This window comes from Anolis sagrei, chromosome Y, assembly GCF_037176765.1.
Source record: "Anolis sagrei isolate rAnoSag1 chromosome Y, rAnoSag1.mat, whole genome shotgun sequence".
Taxonomy (NCBI): domain Eukaryota; kingdom Metazoa; phylum Chordata; class Lepidosauria; order Squamata; family Dactyloidae; genus Anolis; species Anolis sagrei.
In genome coordinates this window covers 43962397-43980616 of record NC_090035.1, presented here as the reverse complement: position 1 = coordinate 43980616, position 18220 = coordinate 43962397, and the positions used below count along the sequence as shown (strand labels likewise).

The window sequence follows — 18220 nt, the reverse complement described above, 5'->3', positions numbered from 1 at the left end:
CCAAGACCTGGAGGGCGGGGAGGCGGAGTTGCGGTGGTCTATAAGAATTTTATCTCCCTGATTAGGTGCCCCATCCCACAGTCATCCTCCTTTGAGTGTATAGGCATTAGGTTTGGTGACCGGGAAAGGATAGGGATTCTGTTAGTGTACCAACCACCCCACTGCACGGCAGTCTCCCTACCTCAGCTAGCAGGGGTGATCTCGGACATGGCTTTGAACTCCCAACGGCTTTTAGTCCTGGGAGATTTCAATGTTCATGCCGAGGCTCCCCCATCAGGTGCGGCTCAGGACTTTATGGCCGCCATGGCAAACATGGGCCTGTCCTAATTAGTATCTGGTCCCACGCATAGTGCCGGACACACACTGGACTTCGTTTTTTGCTAGGGATGGGATGAAGGTGACGGGGTGGAGGAGCTGACCATCGCTCCATTGCAATGGACCGATCACCACCTGATCAGGTTTAGACTCAACTGTGCCTCTTACCCTCCGCAAGGGTGATGGACCCATTAGAATGGTCCGCCCCAAGAGACTTATGGATCCAAACGGTTTCTTGATGGCTCTTGGGGAGTTCCCTACCTCCTTGGCTAGTGACTCTGTCGATACTCTGGTCTCTCGCTGGGATAGTGAGATTAGGGAAATTGATAGAATCACCCCGGAGCGCCCCCTCTTGAGCAACAGAGCTAAACCGACTCCTTGGTTCACTGGGGAGCTGGTGGCAATGAAGCGAGAGAAGAGGAGGCTAGAGTGCATGTTGCGTCAGAGGCCTACCAAATCAACCCAAACATGTCTGAACACCTTTTTAAGGTCTTATGACATGGTAATTGAGGCGGCACAGAAACTATTTCTTGCTGCCAGTATTGCATCCGCAAAGAGCCGTCCAGCTGAACTATTCCGAGTCGTCAGAGGACTATTAAATCCGCCTAAGAGTGAGATCCCTGACGACTCGGTGGCTCGCTATGTAGCATTTGCTCGTTTCTTTGCGGATAAAGTTGCGTTGATCCTGTCTGACTTTGACGCCATGTTAACAGCGGTCTCTGAGGATGTAACACGAGCACCTGCTTGTCCGGTTTTATTGGATTCATTTCAATTGGATCACCTTGAGGATACGGACAGGATCCTTGGAGAAGTGAGACTGACCACATGCATCCTAGACCCCTGCCCATCCTGGCTGATAAAAGAAGCCAGAGGGAGATTGGCGGAGTGGGTAAAGGTGGAGGTTAATGCCTCCTTAAAGGAAGGAAAGTTTCCAGTGAGCTTAAAACAGCTTCTGGGACGCCTCGAGGATATGGGACTTGGGGGTACGGCTTTGCAGTGGCTCCGGTCCTTCCTCGAGGGACTGTCCCAGAGTTACTGGGTGACACCTGTTCAGCCCCACAACCGTTGTCGTGTGGAGTCCCTCAGAGTTCAAGTCTGTCCCCGATGTTGTTTAACATCTACATGAAGCCGCTGGGAGAGATCATCCGGAGTTTCGGATTGAGGTGTTATCTCTACGCAGATGATGTCCAAATCTGTCACTCCTTCTCACCTGTTATCAAGGAGGCTGTCCAGACCTTGAACCGGTGCTTGGCCACTGTATCGGACTGGATGAGCACTAAGAAATTGAAACTTAATCCAGACAAGACAGAGGTCCTACTGGTCAGTCGTAAGACCGAACAGGGCATAGGATTACAGCCTGTGTTAGATGGGTTACACTCACTCTGAAGACGCAGGTTCGCAGCTTGGGAGTGATCCTGGACTCATCGCTGAGCTTGGAACCCCAGGTCTCAGCGGTGGCCGGGAGAGCTTTTGCACAATTAAAACTTGTGCGCCAGCTGCGCCCGTACCTTGGGAAGTCGGATCTGGCCATGGTGGTCCACGCTCTTGTTACATCCCGAATAGATTACTGCAACTCACTCTACGTGGGTTGCCTTTGAAGACTGTTCGGAAACTTCAATTAGTTCAACGGGCGACAGCTAGATTACTCACCGGAGCGTCATACAGGGAGTACACCACCCTCTTGTTATGTCAACTCCACTGGCTGCCGATCCAGTTCCGAGCACAATTCAAAGTGCTAGTTTTGACCTACAAAACCCTTTACGGCTCCGGCCCAGCGTACCTGTCTGAACGTATCTCCTACGTCCCACCTTGGAATTTAAGATCTTCCAGGAAGGCCATGCTCTCGGTCCCACCTTTATCACTGATTCCCTAAATCTCCACCCAAAGATTCAGTGTTCTCTCAGTAGCTCTCCGGCCACTGACTAATTCCCTATTTCTCCCACTAGAGAAATTAGTCTCTTCCTGTAGCTCACCGGCTACAGACTACCACTTTTAAAAAGCTGCGCCGTGAAGTGATAGTCGGCTCCGCCCCCGTTGCTATGGCAACTCAGCTACCATCAAGCCACTCTCTCCAACAAAACATAATCTCCCATACTTACCATCCCTAAATCACTGTCCAAACTATACATAACCAAAGGAATAAAATTTACACATCGTCACAGGGGACAAGGGACAGGGCCTTCTCGGTGGTGGCCCCTCACCTGTGGAATGCGCTCCCCGTGGAAATTAGGTCATCAACATCCCTCCTCTCCTTCAGGAGGAAGTTAAAAACCTGGATTTGGGGCCAGGCCTTCGGGTAAACTGGCAGATGGACAAAAGACAATGACGACCAGAGTAGTAAAGGACAATGGCAATGCTAGATGGATTATGGATTTATAAATCGGCGAATATTGACCACAAAATGATTTTATTGCTGTTATTATATTGATTTGATTGTTTTAACTAGTAATAACTGTTGATGTTAAATTGTAAATTGTATATTGTATTTTGTGAATTGTTGGGCATTGAATTTTGCCTTTTGTAAGCCGCCCTGAGTCAGGCGGGGTAGAAGCACTCCAAATAAATAAATAAATAAATAAATGGCACCTTGGCTTTTGCTTTAGAAAATGGCCCAGGTCATCTACTTATTTTGCCATTCCTCTACTCAGTACTCTTATGGATTAAATGAGCTTTCTTTTCCTTCCTTGTGACAAGATCCCTTGCTGTAAGAATCAAGTTGCCCTCCAGCCTTTCCTAATTTTTTTCTTATTTCCACCTTTTGCAGAAGTTTAGAGAAAAGTAACAAGGCTGATGCAGTTTTGTAGATCAAAACATATGAGGAAAAGGTGTGTTTTACATGCTGAAGAGAAGACGGAAGGGTGACACAACTGCCTTCCTTAAATACCACAAGCAGTGTCACAGAGAGGAGGGAGAGCGTGTTCTCTACTGCCCCAGAAGTTAGAACTAAGTCTAATAGTTAGAAGTTACAGAATGGTAGGTTTTTATGGAACATTAGGAGGAAAATTTTACTATTGAGTATTACAAGGAATATTGATAGAAAGAGCAACTTGACAATATAACCAATTGCTCAAAAAAGTGGTGGGGTCTCCTACTCTGGACGTCTGAAAAAAGAGGCTGGGCAGCTATCTTCTGGAAATATGATAGGTGAAGCTCCTGCATTGAGCAAGGAATAGCCTTGATGTCCCTTTCAATTCTATGTTTCTAAGACATACTCATGTTCTACCGCTGAAGCCACGGATGAGAAAAGGACCCTATATTCCATTGATATCAGGTCTGCTCTAGTCTTTTATCTCATAGAATCATAGAATCAAAGAGTTGGAAGAGACCTCATGGGCCATCCAGTCCAACCCCCTGCCAAGAAGCAGGAATATTGCATTCAAATCACCCCTGACAGATGGCCATCCAGCCTCTGTTTAAAAGCTTCCAAAGAAGGAGCCTCCACCACACTCTGGGGCAGGGAGTTCCACTGCTGAACAGCTCTCACAGTCAGGAAGTTCTTCCTCATGTTCAGATGGAATCTCCTTTCTTGTAGTTTGAAGCCATTGTTCCTTGTCCTAATCTCCATGGAAGCAGTAAACAAGCTTGCTCCCTCCTCCCTGTGGCTTCCTCTTACATATTTATACATGGCTATCATATCTCCTGTCATTCTTCTCTTCTTCAGGCTAAACATGCCCAGCTCCTTAAGCCGCTCCTCATAGGGCTTGATCTCCAGATCCTTTTGGGGAGCATCATCATTAAGATGATGATGCTTTCCAAAATGCTCTTTCTATTTCAGAACATACCCATCATTAAAGGAACCAAAATTTTTAACATATGGAAAAGGGACATTATGAGGGTGGGAAATCGTGACAGCTTGGGGTTTTTGCTGGTGTACCGCCCACCCCACGACCTGCCAGTTTCCTTGCCTGTGCTAGCAGAAGTGGTCTCCAATTCAGCCTTGGCCTCCCAGCGCCTGGTGGTGTTGGGAGATTTTAACATCCATGCTGAGACCCCTTTGACTGGAGCAGCTCAGGACTTCATGGCCGCCATGACGACCATGGGGCTCTCACAAGTTGTAGTTTGAAGCCATTGTTTCGCGTCCTAGTCTCCAGGGAAGCAGAAAACAAGCTTGCTCCCTCATCCCTGTGGCTTCATTTCACATATTTATACATGGCTATCATATTTCCTCTCAGCCTTCTCTTCTTCAGGCTAAACATGCCCAGCTCCTTAAGCCGCTCCTCATAGGGCTTGTTCTCCAGACCCTTTATCATTTTAGTCGCCCTCCTCTGGACACATTCCAGCTTAGAGTCAATATCTCTCTTGAATTGTGATGCCCAGAATTGGACACAATATTCCAGGTGTGGTCTAACCAAAGCAGAATACAGGGATAGCATTACTTCCCTAGATCTAGACGCTATGCTCCTATTGGTGCAGGCCAAAATCCCATTGGCTTTTTTTGCTGCCACATCACATTGTTGGCTCATGTTTAGCTTGTTGTCCACGAGGACTCCAAGATCTCAACAGGAACCACACTAGGCTACACTCCTCACTTGGTATGAGGGACCAAGGAAAGGCCTCCCTGTTTCCCCATTTTTAAAGTGGATTGTGCACAACCCACCTGACCTATGAAATCAGCCTAGGCTCCTTTCCTGTCGTAGTCAACTGTGAAATGCACATATGGTATTTCCTGCGCCTGCGCGGTATAGCCTCGGAACCTTCTAGAAATAAAAGCAGACATTTTATGTCAAGGCCTGGCGCCGCCCTCCCTCCCCCCTCCCCTCTCGAGTATATAAGGCCCAACGCGGGGCCAGGCCCCTCAGTTCTCTTGATCCGCCTTGCGATTCAGCTTGAGAACCTTCTCGTGAGTTACTCGTTGCGTTTGACTGCTCTTTGACTTCGGACTGGCCTACGTTATCCTGCTTTCTGTATCCCTGATCTTGGACTGTTCGTGACTACTCTTTTGCCTATCCCTTGGATTGTGACGCTTCCTGCTTCAGCAGCCAGTTGGGCCTAGCTAGCTGGGAAGGCACGATTTACTATGGTGACTACTTCGTTTAAAAAGTGAACTCAGTGTCCCAACACCCTCCCGGACACTGATGGGCACTCGCTTTGCCTCGCCTGTCTGGGGGAGGCCCATCTGTCTCAGCCTTGTAAGATCTGTCAGGCCTTCACCCCCCAGACCTGCAAAAACAGGGTCTCCAGGCTGAAGGCTGCCCTTTACGAGAGGGCTCTCCTCCCCCCGATGGTGGCTAGCCAACCCTCTAAGTCCGTTGACTTACCTGGCCACAAATCGATCCAACATGGCGGCATCGCCAAAAAGAAGACTAAAAAATCCAAGGAGGGAGCACTCCAAGATGGCCGCTCAGCTTCTTCCTGGCCAATTAGCCCTACTAAAAGGGCGGGAAATCCACCAGCACTCCTCTCCCCTCCAACTCGCTTGCTCGCTGCTCAACGAGGGGAGGAGGCGCTCCCTCTGGTGGCTCCTATCAGAAACCACTCCACCAACATTTTAATGGCTCCTTTGGAGGCTTTGAATCAGAGGCTGGATGGCCATCTCTCGATGATGCTTTGAGTGCAGTTTTCCCGCTTCTTGGCAGAAAGGGTTTGGACTGGATGGCCCACAAGGTTTCTTCCACCTCTAGGATTCTATGATTTTCTTCATGGAATCCAACTTGAGATAAGCCACACTACAACATGGACATAGTATCAGCTGACTAAGCAAGCTTGTAAACACATTCCTCTTAATCACCAAAATTAACAGTTTGCTTGCCTTTGAGCGGTAAGTACATATTTGGTATTCTACCCATATGTGTGAACCAGCAAAGCTATAAAAGGACAATGGGCTGCTTACTGTGATGCTCACAGAATCCTGCTCTTGTGGTGTCAATCCCTGTTCCTCATTTTAACTTGTACTTTGCTACATAGTCTGTGGAATTGAGGACTTCATTGGGAATACCCAGAATTGTATGGATGGTAGGAAGCACTGCCTGTGTCTAAAGACATTTTTCAGCTCCAGAGAGTTTAGACAAGGCATGGGCAAACTTCGTCGCTCCAGGTGTTTTGGACTTCAACTCCCACAATTCCTAATGGATGAAGGTTGCCCATGCCTGGTTTAGGCAGTTGCTTTAAAGGCACAGGACAACCTAGAGAATGGGAGAAAGGCCGGATATAAATAAAGATGATGATGATGATCATAACAACAACAATGAGTGAGTTCACAGATGACCACGTTACATCTGTGACCACGTTACAATTGTTTTGCTTAAGAAAACCCAGGCATTTATAGTAGCCTATGATGTATAGTAGCCTACTTCTTTTTGTAAACAGCCATGATGTCCCTTTCCCATTATTTGAATATTTTGTTCAGTGATAAATCCCCTTGTTTCTCTTTCAGTTACAAACTCTAACACAGGCAATGGCTCTCGCCGAGACTCCCTTACAAGCAATAGTGACCTGTATAAGAGGACATCTAGCAATTTGACTCCTATTGGACACAGTTTTTACAATGGCCTTGGGTTTTCATCTTCTCCGGGGCCTGTTGGCATGCCTTTGCCTAGTCAGGGACCTGGCCATTCTCAGACTCCACCACCATCCTTGTCTTCACATGGATCATCTTCGAGTTTAAATCTTGGTAAGGAGCTATTTCCTGTAATTGTGAAGAATAATGTTTGTAGTAGCCAACATTGATCAGTCATCGTGTTAGATGTCTATACGGATGGGATGCGGCTGATTTTGGTGTGGAGGAAGTCTCAACAGTTTCATTGTCATGCATCAGTCTTTACCTGGTCAGGTTTGGACTCACTAGGACCCAAAATTAAAGGCATGCTCTGTGGTTATGTGAGGAGCAAATAAACATTTTTGTTGCCACCATTGCATCTGAAAAGAACAACCCAGAGAAGTGTTGAGTGGTCAGAGTTCTGTCCTCAAGAGAAAACACTGACCACTCAACAGCCCACTTTGAAGATAAAGTTGCTCATATGCAATCCAACTTGGATGCTGTGCTTGATACACTTCAAACAAATGTAACCTTGGCTCCTGCTTATCCAGTGTTGTTACTTTTCAATTTGTGCAGCCTGAAGATGTGGACAGGTTTCTTGGAGATGTGACAGCCAGCAAATATGTACTAGATTCTTAAATTTTCTGGTTTATCAAACAGGCCAGAGGGGAATGTGGCTGAATAGGTGAAGATAATGTAAATGTCTCTCTAGAACAAGGCAGAAATGCAACTTGCCTAAAGCAGACAGTTCTGAGGCCCATATTAGAAATGCCATCCCTGAAGCCCTCTATAATGGACAATTATTGGGCAGCTATTGGACTATGTAGCACCTTCGCAACTCCAGCAGTTTGTATTATTCTTTCTCAGCTAATATGTGATTCTATGCCATAGTCAAAAGACAGATCAGAGAATAGGAATCCAGCCTTGCAAGATGGCAATGGCAATGGCAAGGCTTACCATCCTCCTGAAAACTCAAATTTACAGTTTGGGGTACTCCTGAACTGAGCATTGAATCTGGAGGCCCAAGTTTCTGCTGTGGCCAGGAATGCCTTTGACCAGTTAAAACTTCTGTGCCAACCGTGCCCATGACTTGAGGTGCCAGATCTAGGTGCATGTACCTTTTGTAACATGCCTTAGTTATATCATGCTTGGATTACTGTAACACACTATGTGGGGCTCCCTCTGAATGTCCAGAAACATCAGCTGATCCTAAGAGCTGTAGCCAGACTGTTAACCATTTAGGGTCTACAGCGAGCTTAAAACAAGCTATTATAAAACGGCTGTTGAAAAAGCCATCACTGGACCCCACTCGATTCGACAACTAGGCCAGTATCCAACCTCCCTTTTTGGGCAAAGTCATGGAATGTGTGATGGCGACACAACTCCAGGGATTTCTGGTAGACACTGATTATCTAGATCCAGCACAGTCTGGCTTTAGGCCGGGACATGGAACTGAGACCGGCTTGGTCGCCTTGGTAATGATCTTCGCTGGTAGCTTGACAGGGGGAGTGTGTCCCTGTTAGTTCTGCTGGACCTCTCAGTGGCCTTCGATACCACGGTATCCTTCTGGGACGCCTCGAGGATATGGGACTTGGGGGTACTGCTTTGCGGTGGCCGGGAGAGCTTTTGCACAATTTATTTATTTATTTACTTTGCTTATATACCGCTGTTCTCAGCCCGGGGGCGACTCGCAGCGGTGTACAACATAGAAAAAACAAGGTTCAAAATTCAAGACACAATCTAAAATATCAATCTAGCAATAACCAAAAACATCATCATCAAAAACATCAACAATATCAATAATACAAAAAGCCATTCCACGTCGTCTCATCATTTAAAACTTGTGCACCAGCTGCACCCGTACCTTGGGAAGTCGGATCTGGCAATGGTGGTCCACGCTCTTGTTACATCCCGAATAGATTACGGCAACGTGCTCTACGTGGGGTTGCCTTTGAAGACTGTTCAGAAACTTCAATTAGTCCAACGGGCAACGGCTAGATTACTCACCGGGGCATCATACAGGGAGCATACCACCCCCTGCTATGTCAGCTCCACTGGCTGCCGATCCAGTTCCGAGCACAATTCAAAGTGCTGGTTTTGACCCTTTACGGCTCCGGCCCAGCGTACCTGTCCGAACGTATCTCCTTCTACGTCCCACCTCGGAGTTTAAGATCTGCTGAGGGGGCACTGCTCTCAACCCCACCTTTATCACAAGCGAGTGGTGGGGACGAGGGACAGGACCTTCTCGGTGGGGGCCCCTCACCTGTGGAATGTGCTCCCCGGGGAAATTAGGACATCAACATACCTCCTCTTCTTCAGAAGGAAGCTAAAAACCTGGATGTGGGACCAGGCCTTCGGGTAAGCTGGCAGATGGACAAGGACAACCAATAATGACTAGAGTAGGAAAGGGCAATGAGGATGCTAGATGGTTTACGGACTTGGATTTGGTGAACACTGACCACAAGATGTTTTTATTGCTGCTAGTATACTGTTGATTGTTTTAATTAGTTATAACTGTGACATTATATGGTAAATTTGTGTATTGCATATTGTATTGTATTTTGTGAATTGTTAGGCATCGAATTTTGCCTTTTGTAAGCCGCCCTGAGTCCCCCCTAGGGGGTTGAGAAGGGCAGGGTAGAAGCACACCAAATAAATAAATACAGGGAGCCCACAACTCTGCTGTTCCAACAGCTCCACTAGCTGCTAGTTTGCTTCTCAGCACAATTCAGGGTGTTGGTCATGACATCCAAATCCCTTTATGGCTCAAGTCCAAGCTATTAGTAATAGAATCATAGAATCAAAGAGTTGGAGCCAGCTGCGACCGTACCTCACAAAGGTTGATTTGGCCGGGGAGGTCCATGCCTTTGTCAGCTCTAGACTGGATTACTTTAATGCGCTCTATGTGGGGCTGTCCTTGAAAACGGCTCGGAAATTCCAACTGGTCCATTGGGCAGTGGCCAGGATGTTAACTGGCACTCGTTACAGAGAGAGGTCAACCCTCCTGTTTAGGAGCTCCATTGGCTGCCGTTTACCTACTGAACCCAATTCAAGGTACAGGTGCTTACCTACAAAGCCCTAAACAGTTTGGGACCTGCCTACCTGCGTGACCGCATCTCCGTTTATGAACCCATGCGCTCCCTTCGTTCATCCGGAGAGGCTCTGCTCACAATCCCACCTGTGTTGGTGGGGACGAGGGACAGGGCCTTCTCTGTGGTTGCCCCCTGACTTTGGAACACTCTCCCTAACGGCATTAGACTAGTACCCACGTTGGCAGTCTTTAGGAAAAACTTGAAGACCTGGCTATTCCTATGTGCCTTTCCAGAATAGGATAACCCCTAGCACTATGTCCCAGAAGCACTTTATTAGAGTTTAATACTCTCTGCGCATTGCACTTGCCCAGAATCCCAACATACCTCCTGTCACACCCAGCAATTTTTTAACCTGTACCCATCACTGGCCCAGCCCTCGTTTTTATTGCGTAATGGTGTAATGTTTTGTTATTGCTTATGTTTTTAATTTGCTTTGTATTGTATTGTTATTGTTTGCTGTTGTTGTGTTGAGGCCTTGGCCTTTGTAAGCCGCATCGAGTCCTTTGGGAGATGCTAGCGGGGTACAAATAAAGTTTAATAATAATAATAATAATTCATCTTTTTCTTTCTTCCATTTCCATCTTCTATTTGCTTTTTCTCCCTTCCTTTCTTATAGAAGTGATGTATGCTTTTCATATTATTATCTTCTCCTTTTTTGTTTTAAGTATTCGGTAACACTCTCCCATTCCATTTCCTTTATCGGTCTTCCCTTATTTTTTGAGATCAGGTAGGTAAGTCTATCCATATTCCTTATGTCTAGTATCTTTTCCAGCGAATCCTCTTCTTTCAGTGTCTCTTTTTCTTTTCATAATTTGCATAACAAATTCTTGTAGCCGTGGTTAGCAGAAACCAAAGTTTGTCAGTATTACTATTCAATTTCTTCTGTGTTATCCCCAGCAAAAATGTCTCCGGTTCCAATTGTATCTTTATGCTTAGGATTTTTTGCATTGTATCCTGTATTACTTTGTTTTTTCACACGACCACATGTAGAAATATGACCATTCTTTCTACATTTCCAACATTTTGTGTTTATATTCTCATAACATTTGTCCAGTTTCTGTGCGGTCATATACCATCTGTGATTTTTTTTAAAAAAATTTTTAAAAATCTATTGCGTATGTATATTTGATTTCCTGTTTCTGTTTCTGTATTTCCTCCCATTCCTCTTTTCTTACATCTTTTCATGTATTCTTTTTCTTCCTCTGCTCCCGTAGTCCAGTCCAATAATTTTCTATAGATTCTAGTTATTAATTTAGTGTCTAATTGCATTATCATATCTCAAAATGTTTTTTGTTCTTCAAAGCCTACTTGTTTATCCTTTTGGAAGCATTCTTTTATTTTCCAGTGCTGGTACCACGAAATTCTCTCATTTATTATGTTGCATCTCTTGTTGTGTTATCTGTGTTCAGAATCCTCCCTCCTTTTTTAATAGCTCATTTTTTTTGGCCAGTTATTCCAGCCCAATATTCTTCTTTGAGTGGCTTCTAATGGTGATACTCATAGAGGCGTTCTTTCACATAATTTCTTGTACTTTTCCCAGATTTTAAATATGGCCAATCTCACAAAATGATTTTCGAAATGTTTTTTCTCCTTTGCTCCCTCATACCAAAGGTATGAGTGCCACCCTGCTCTCAGATCTATTCCCTCCAGATTTATTTTTTTTTCCTTTTTCTAATTTTGCCCAGTCTTTTACCCACATTAGTGCACTTGCTTCAAAATACAATCTTAAATCCGGTGTGGCTAGACCTCCTCTCCTTTTTTCATCAATCATGTTTTTGCAGTTTATTCTTGGGTTTTTTTTTCTTTTACCATATATATGTCATAATATTGCTATTCCAATCTCTTAATAGTTTTTGATTTTTTATTATGGATAATTTTTGAAATAAGATCATTTTGGTAGTGTTTTTATTTTAACACTTGTGATTCTTACCAAAAGAGATAAATTTAGATTTCACCAATTTTCTAGGTCTTTTTAAATCTCCTTCCGTCTTTCAATGTAATTATTTTGTAAGAAATTGTAGATTTCTTGATGTTAATATGATCCCCAGATATTTTAATTTTGTGACAATCTGTATATGCCAATTTTCTTTTAATTTTTCTTGTTCTTTACTAGAGATATTTTTTGTTATTGCTTTTGTTTTTTCCATATTTATTCTTAATCCTGAAACTTCCCAAATTGTCTTATTGTATCTTATTTTCCTAAGTTTTTATTGGATTGTCTATTATACAGATTATATCGTCGATGTATGCTCTAAATTTATAATCCTGCCCTTGAATTCTTGCCCCTTTCTAGTTTGAATCTTCTCTTATTTTCTCTAATAGTACCTCTAGTGTCAATATAAATATCAGTGGTGACAGTGGATATCCCTGTCTAGTTCCTTTTTATATTTCATTTTTTTCTGTCTCTTGTCCATTTATCAATATTTTGGCTTCTTGATTTTCGTATATTGCATTTATTATATTTTGAAATTAATATCCAATGTCTATCTCTTTAATAATTTCAGAAAGTCCCAATTTACATTGTCAAACACTTTTTTGGCGTCTAGGCTAATAACATTATTTTTTTGATTTTTTATTTCATAATATTCAATTTGATCTGTCATTGTTCTAACATTTTCCCATTGGTGTCTTTTAGGTAAAAAGCCCAATTGTTCTTCCTTTATTTTTTATTTAATAATTTTTAAGTCTCTGTCCTATTATGTTATTAAATATCTTGTAATCTAAATTTAGTAAGGAGATTGGTCTATAATTGTTTTAGCTTCTCTGGGTCCGCATTTTGTTTATGTATTACACATATATTCGCTTGTTTCCATGTATTCGGGATTTGTTGATGTTGTCTTACCTCATTCATGATTTTTGGAGATACGGATTTAATTAGTGTATAAAGGTTTTATAATATATTGCCAATAATCCATCCGACCCTGGTGCCTTATTTATTTTCAGATTCTTTATTGTATTTATGATTTCTTGCTCCGAGATTTCTTTGTTTAAGCCTTTTGTTCCTCTTATATTTTTTGAATTTTCTGCCCTCCTAGGTATTGTGAAATCCTTTCTTTTATCTCTTCTTTTTTTGTAAAATTTCATAAACTGATTTTTTATTTCCTCCTCTTCTATATAGATTTTTCCTTCTTCCCTTAATTTGGTTACATATGTTGCCTCTTTTCTTTTTCTTAATCTGTCTGCCATCCATCTTCCCGGTTTGCTGACCAAGGCATGGACCACTCCAGCCAGATCATCCTTTGCCAGGTATGGTTGCAGTTGGCGCATGAGTCTCAATTGTACGAAGGCCCTTCCGGACACCGCAGACGCCTGAGCCTCAAGCATAAGAGATTAATCCAAGAGGACTCCCAAACTGCGGACCTGTGACTTCAGGGGGAGTGTAACCCCACCCAGCACAGGTTGCCACCCTATACCCTGATCTGGTTTACGATCGACCAGGAGGACCTCTGTCTTGTCGGGATTGATCTTCAGCTTGTTCTTTCTCATCCAGATAGCCACAGTGGCCAGGCATTCATCCAGCACTCGAGGGGCCTCCTTGGAATTAGGTGGAAATGAGTAGTAGAGTTGTGTGTCATCTGCGTAGAGATGGCACCTAACTCCAAAACTCCGGATGACCTCTCCCAGCGGTTTCATGTAGATGTTAAAAAGCATGGGAGATAAAATAGAGCCTTGCGGGACCCCACATGGTCTAAAGCCAGGGGTCCAAGCAGGCATCTCCCAGCTTCACCATCTGGGATCGGCCCTCCAGGAAGGACCGGAGCCACAACAAAGCCATGCCCCCGAGAACCGTCCCAGAGAGCCGTCCCAGAAGGATACCATGATCGATGGTATCGAAAGCCGCTGAGATATCCAAGAGGACCAACAGAGTCACACCCCCTGTCAAGCTCTCTACAGAGGTCATCCACCAAGGCTACCAAAGCGGTCTCAGTGCCGTGGCCAGACCTGAAACCAGACTGTGACTGTTCCAGGTAGTTGATGTCATCTAGAAAATCCTGGAGCTGAAAGGCAACCACCCGCTCCAGCACTTTGCCCACAAAAGGGAGGTTGGAGATTGGTCTGTAGTTGTTCAATACCGTGGAGTCAAGGGAAACCTTTTTGAGGAGTGGACGGCCAAAGCCTGTTTTAGTTGGAATGGAAAAACACAGAGGCACATAGCACACTTGGATAACAAAAAATAGGAAAAACATTCTACACATCAGTGTTAGAAAAGAAGAGAGGAGTGGTGACATACATAAATAAACCATTAATGTTATTTGAGTATATTCTTAGTTCTCCAAACGTATTCCTTCTTTTAATTCTCCTCCTTGTTCTGTTTCTTCTAGATTCTCTTTCTCTTCTTCCACTTCATTCTCATCAAATTCCTCTTCTGCGTCATCCATGTTTATTGTTTCAGTACTTCCTTTTAGGTTCATTCTGTAGTCTTTGGGATCTATGTTGTCCTTTTCAGGAGGTTCTGTGCGTTGTCTCTTCTTTTTCCTACCCTTCTCCTTTCCCTTTTCTTTGTCTAATTGAATTTTTTTTTAAAAAAAATCATTTGCTCTTTCCTTGTTTGTTATCCCATTTTTGTTTCTTCAATTCCTCAGTAAGGAAGGCATATTTCCTTCTACTTTGGGTATTCTTTCAGAATTACTACTCTTTTTTCCCTTTATAGTATACTGATCTTTTGCTGTTTGTCTTTAGGATTTCATCTCTTACTGTTTTCTTTAAGAAGTGGACAATTATATCTCTTGCTATTTTGTTCTTTCTGGCATAATTTGTACTCACTCTGTATATTCTATCCATTTGATCTAAGATTTCTTGTTCAGTCCATTCTAGCTATTCTGCTAGAATTTCTGTTACTTTTTCTCGTATATTTTCTTCTGGGTATGTGACCATGATGGAAAGATAGGCACTTAGAGCTCCTTTGTGAGCATGTTGGCTCTGACTAGCGGTTGGGTACAGCAAAGCTCCCTTCCTTTCATGGATCAAGGTGAAAGGAACTGCAAAACCAAGGGGCCAGCCGATGGTCAAAAAAAGAGATCACCTCCTCAAGAGGGGAACCTCTAAAGGATCTGGTATTGACCCCAAGGTACGGTGGACCTTGGCATGAACACGCAGGGTTCCCTGTCATGGTCCCTGTGAATCATACATGATGTATTTTCCTGCGCCTGTGCAGAGCAATCGGAACCTTCTAGAGATATAAGATACAATTAGATCAAGCCCGCCCACTCCCCTCTGCCCATAAATAGCCAGTGGGCGTGCCCCGGCCTCTCAGTTCTCTTATTCCGCCTGAGAGAGCTTAGGGAACCTCCGTTCGTACGTATTTGACTTTGGACTGCCTTTGTACTTTTGATTGCTGCATTCTGTGTGCCAGGAATGTCGGCCACAACATCTTTCAAGCATTGTGCCAAGTGTCCGAATAACTATCCAGACAACGATGGACACTCTCTGTGCCTCGCTTGTCTGGGGGAAGGTCACCTCACGCAAGCCTCCCTTGAAGTAAAAGTAGTGAAAACCCTCAATGGGGGGAAACAAAGGAGAAGGTGGGAGCAGAATAAGAAGACATGAAGTGGAGAAGAGAGAGAAGGAAAAAGGAATAATGGGCAGTAAAAGGAATACCGGAGAAACTGAGACAACAAAATTGGAGAAGGAAGAAGGAAAGTATAAGTGGGAAGCTAAGAATGTAAAAGACCCCTTAAAAGTAAATTAAAATAAGAGCCAAGAGGGAGAAAAACAAGATTGATAAGAGGTTTGACACCCAAAGCCAGAAGGCAGAAGCCCAAAGATGGAACTGCAGCTAAAAACTCAAGTCCCAAAGTCCCAGAGAAGAAGGGAAAAGATTAAAAAGTAATAAAGCACATAAACAGCTGAGAAGAAAAGAAGGAGCAGGAAAGACTGACCTTGGGTAGGGCTTGTGTAGTCTACTGTAGAGACAACATAAATAATAGAAGCCTCATCCCCAAAGCAGGGGGAGGGAAAGAGAGGAGAGCGGAGAAACAAGACCTGGAAATGCGACTGAGACATGAGGGTGGAAGAAGGACAGAAAGCATAGACGGAGAATGGAAAAGAGTGAAAGAGAAATTCTGAAAGGCTCACAAGAGCAGACGAGAGGATAAGTTGGAGGAAATAGTTGTTGGGCAGAAGAAAGGTGTAAGAAGACACTGGAGGGGAAAAGGAAGAAAGGAAAGAAGGCCGGAAGAGAAAGAGATCTAAAGAAGCGGAGAAACGGTTTGGGAGAATAAGAATGGGACTACACTGGAAGACATAAGAAGCAGAAACAAATAGAGAACAAGACAGGGCAAATACAAAGAAAAGAGGGAGAATGGGCAATAGTGAAAGATAGATAAATAAGAAGAGAAGACTGAGTGGGGAAACCCAAAGATAGTAAGGTAAGATTTAGGATCCCCTATCTAAATAGGAAGGTAATGAAAAACGACTAAGAAAGGGAAGAAGAGTTGAAGGAAAGTTTGGCGGCATAAGGAATCGGCGGAAGACAGAAGCAAATAAACAAAAATAAATAAGCAAATAAACAAAGAAAAAATAGAAGTAGAAAGGAAACTGGGGAATGAAAGAAAATGGCAGCAGCCAAAAAACCGCATTGAGTCGCCTGATTGGGCTGAAAAATGCAGTATAGAAATAAAGCAAATAAATAAATAAATAAAATTAAAGGAGAAAAAGAGGGAAGAGAGACTAAGGGAATATTTAGAAGATCATCACTAAATGAGGACCTGAATTTGAAAGATATGATGAGAAATATGTTGAAAGACTTACAGAAAGTGCAAGAAAAACAAGATAAAATGCAAGAAAAACAAGATGCTTTAACAGTCAGCTTTGGCACTCTCTGACCAGCGATTAAAGCTATAACTTCTTCAAAACCTAGATCAAATCCAGTTCCTCAAAATCGAGACTGACATCTGCCACTCAACTCTTGACATCCTTGGTGCACATAGCCCTCAAACGGTCATTGGAGAAGACTAACAGAGCTCAGATGGAAAGGACTATCCCACAACAGCCACCTTGCACTATTCCTCTGATTCCAGGAAAGGGATATGAGGCAGAACTCCACAAGAAAAAGGAGGCCAAAACACGACCTCCTCCCATCGCCCGCAGCAGCACCTGTTCCTTGTCCAACCTCGCAGCTTGTCCAGCCAACCCTTAAACTCTTGGAGAATTATCCTTGATGAATGCACTGGGTATGTTGAGGAGGAAGACAACACTTTACACCTACACAATTCACACCAACAGGATCACTTTTCTGGGGACCTATACACTACATTGCGCAAAATGGGCCATGCCAATCCTGAAAGTAAACAGGTCTTGGTAGTAGGCGGCTCCCTCCTTAGAGGAACGGAAGCCGTCATTTCCAGACCAGATGGGATGGCTCGAGAAATATGCTGCCTACCGGGGGCAAAAATACACCATATCACTCAGAGGCTCACCAGGCTCCTCAAGCCCCCATCACCGTCCTGCCCTCATGTTGATTCATGTAGGAACCAATGATACTGCTAGGCATAGTTTTCAAAAGATCATAAATGATTTTCGAGCTCTAGGAACAAAGCTAAAGCAATGTAATGTACAGGTGGTCTTTTCATCCCTCCTCCCAGTCGTAAGACATGGTCCTAGAAGGGCCAGAAAAATAGTACAGGTCAATAACTGGCTGAGAAAATGGTGTCAGGAGGAACTCTTTGGCTTCCTCGACCATGGCCTGCTTTTCCAGGAGGATGGCCTTGCGAACACTACTTTACCCACAATGTCAGGGAACTGCCAGAAGGCAAAACGGAGGGCTGCACAAACAGAACGAGGACCAAGTACCGAAAGCACAATAATCCCAATTAAACAGCTCAGGGGAAGATCTCAGGGGCTCGCATGTCTTTACACTAATGCACAGAGCATGGGAAATAAACAAGACGAACTCCAACTTTTAGCACAACACCACAAAAATGGTATCATAGGCATCACTGAAACCTGGTGGGATGACTCTTATTGCTGGAATGTAGACATCGAGGGCTATAACCTCTTTCACAGAAACCGAACAAAGGGGAGAGGAGGCGGAGTAGTCTTATATGTCAAAAACTCTTATGCTACAGAAGAGATGCAAGACAGCAATCCGGGAAACCAGCTTGAAAGCATCTGGATAACAATCAAGGGAACTGGGACTCAAAAAGATCTTGTTGTAGGCGTCTACTACAGACCTCCAAGCCAGGAGGAAGAACTTGATGAAGTCTTCTGCCAACAGTTGACCAAACAGGCACAGACAAGAGATGTAGTAGGCATGGGTCATTTCAACTATCCTGATATTTGCTGGAAAACGAACTCGGCCAAGAGTACAAAGTCCAACAAATTCCTCGCTCGCCTTGCA

General features: G+C 43.9%; 1 protein-coding gene across 9 annotated transcripts in view; it reads left to right on the top strand.

Moving 5' to 3' along the window:
• Positions 1–18220, top strand: part of LOC137095687 (pumilio homolog 1-like) — a 215044-nt gene that overhangs the window by 125689 nt on the left and 71135 nt on the right. For all 9 annotated transcript variants that reach the window (XM_067462472.1, XM_067462473.1, XM_067462471.1 and 6 more), the window contains one exon: positions 6689–6925. In XM_067462472.1, the coding sequence (XP_067318573.1) occupies positions 6689–6925 (237 nt within the window). The remainder of the gene's footprint in view (positions 1–6688; positions 6926–18220) is intronic.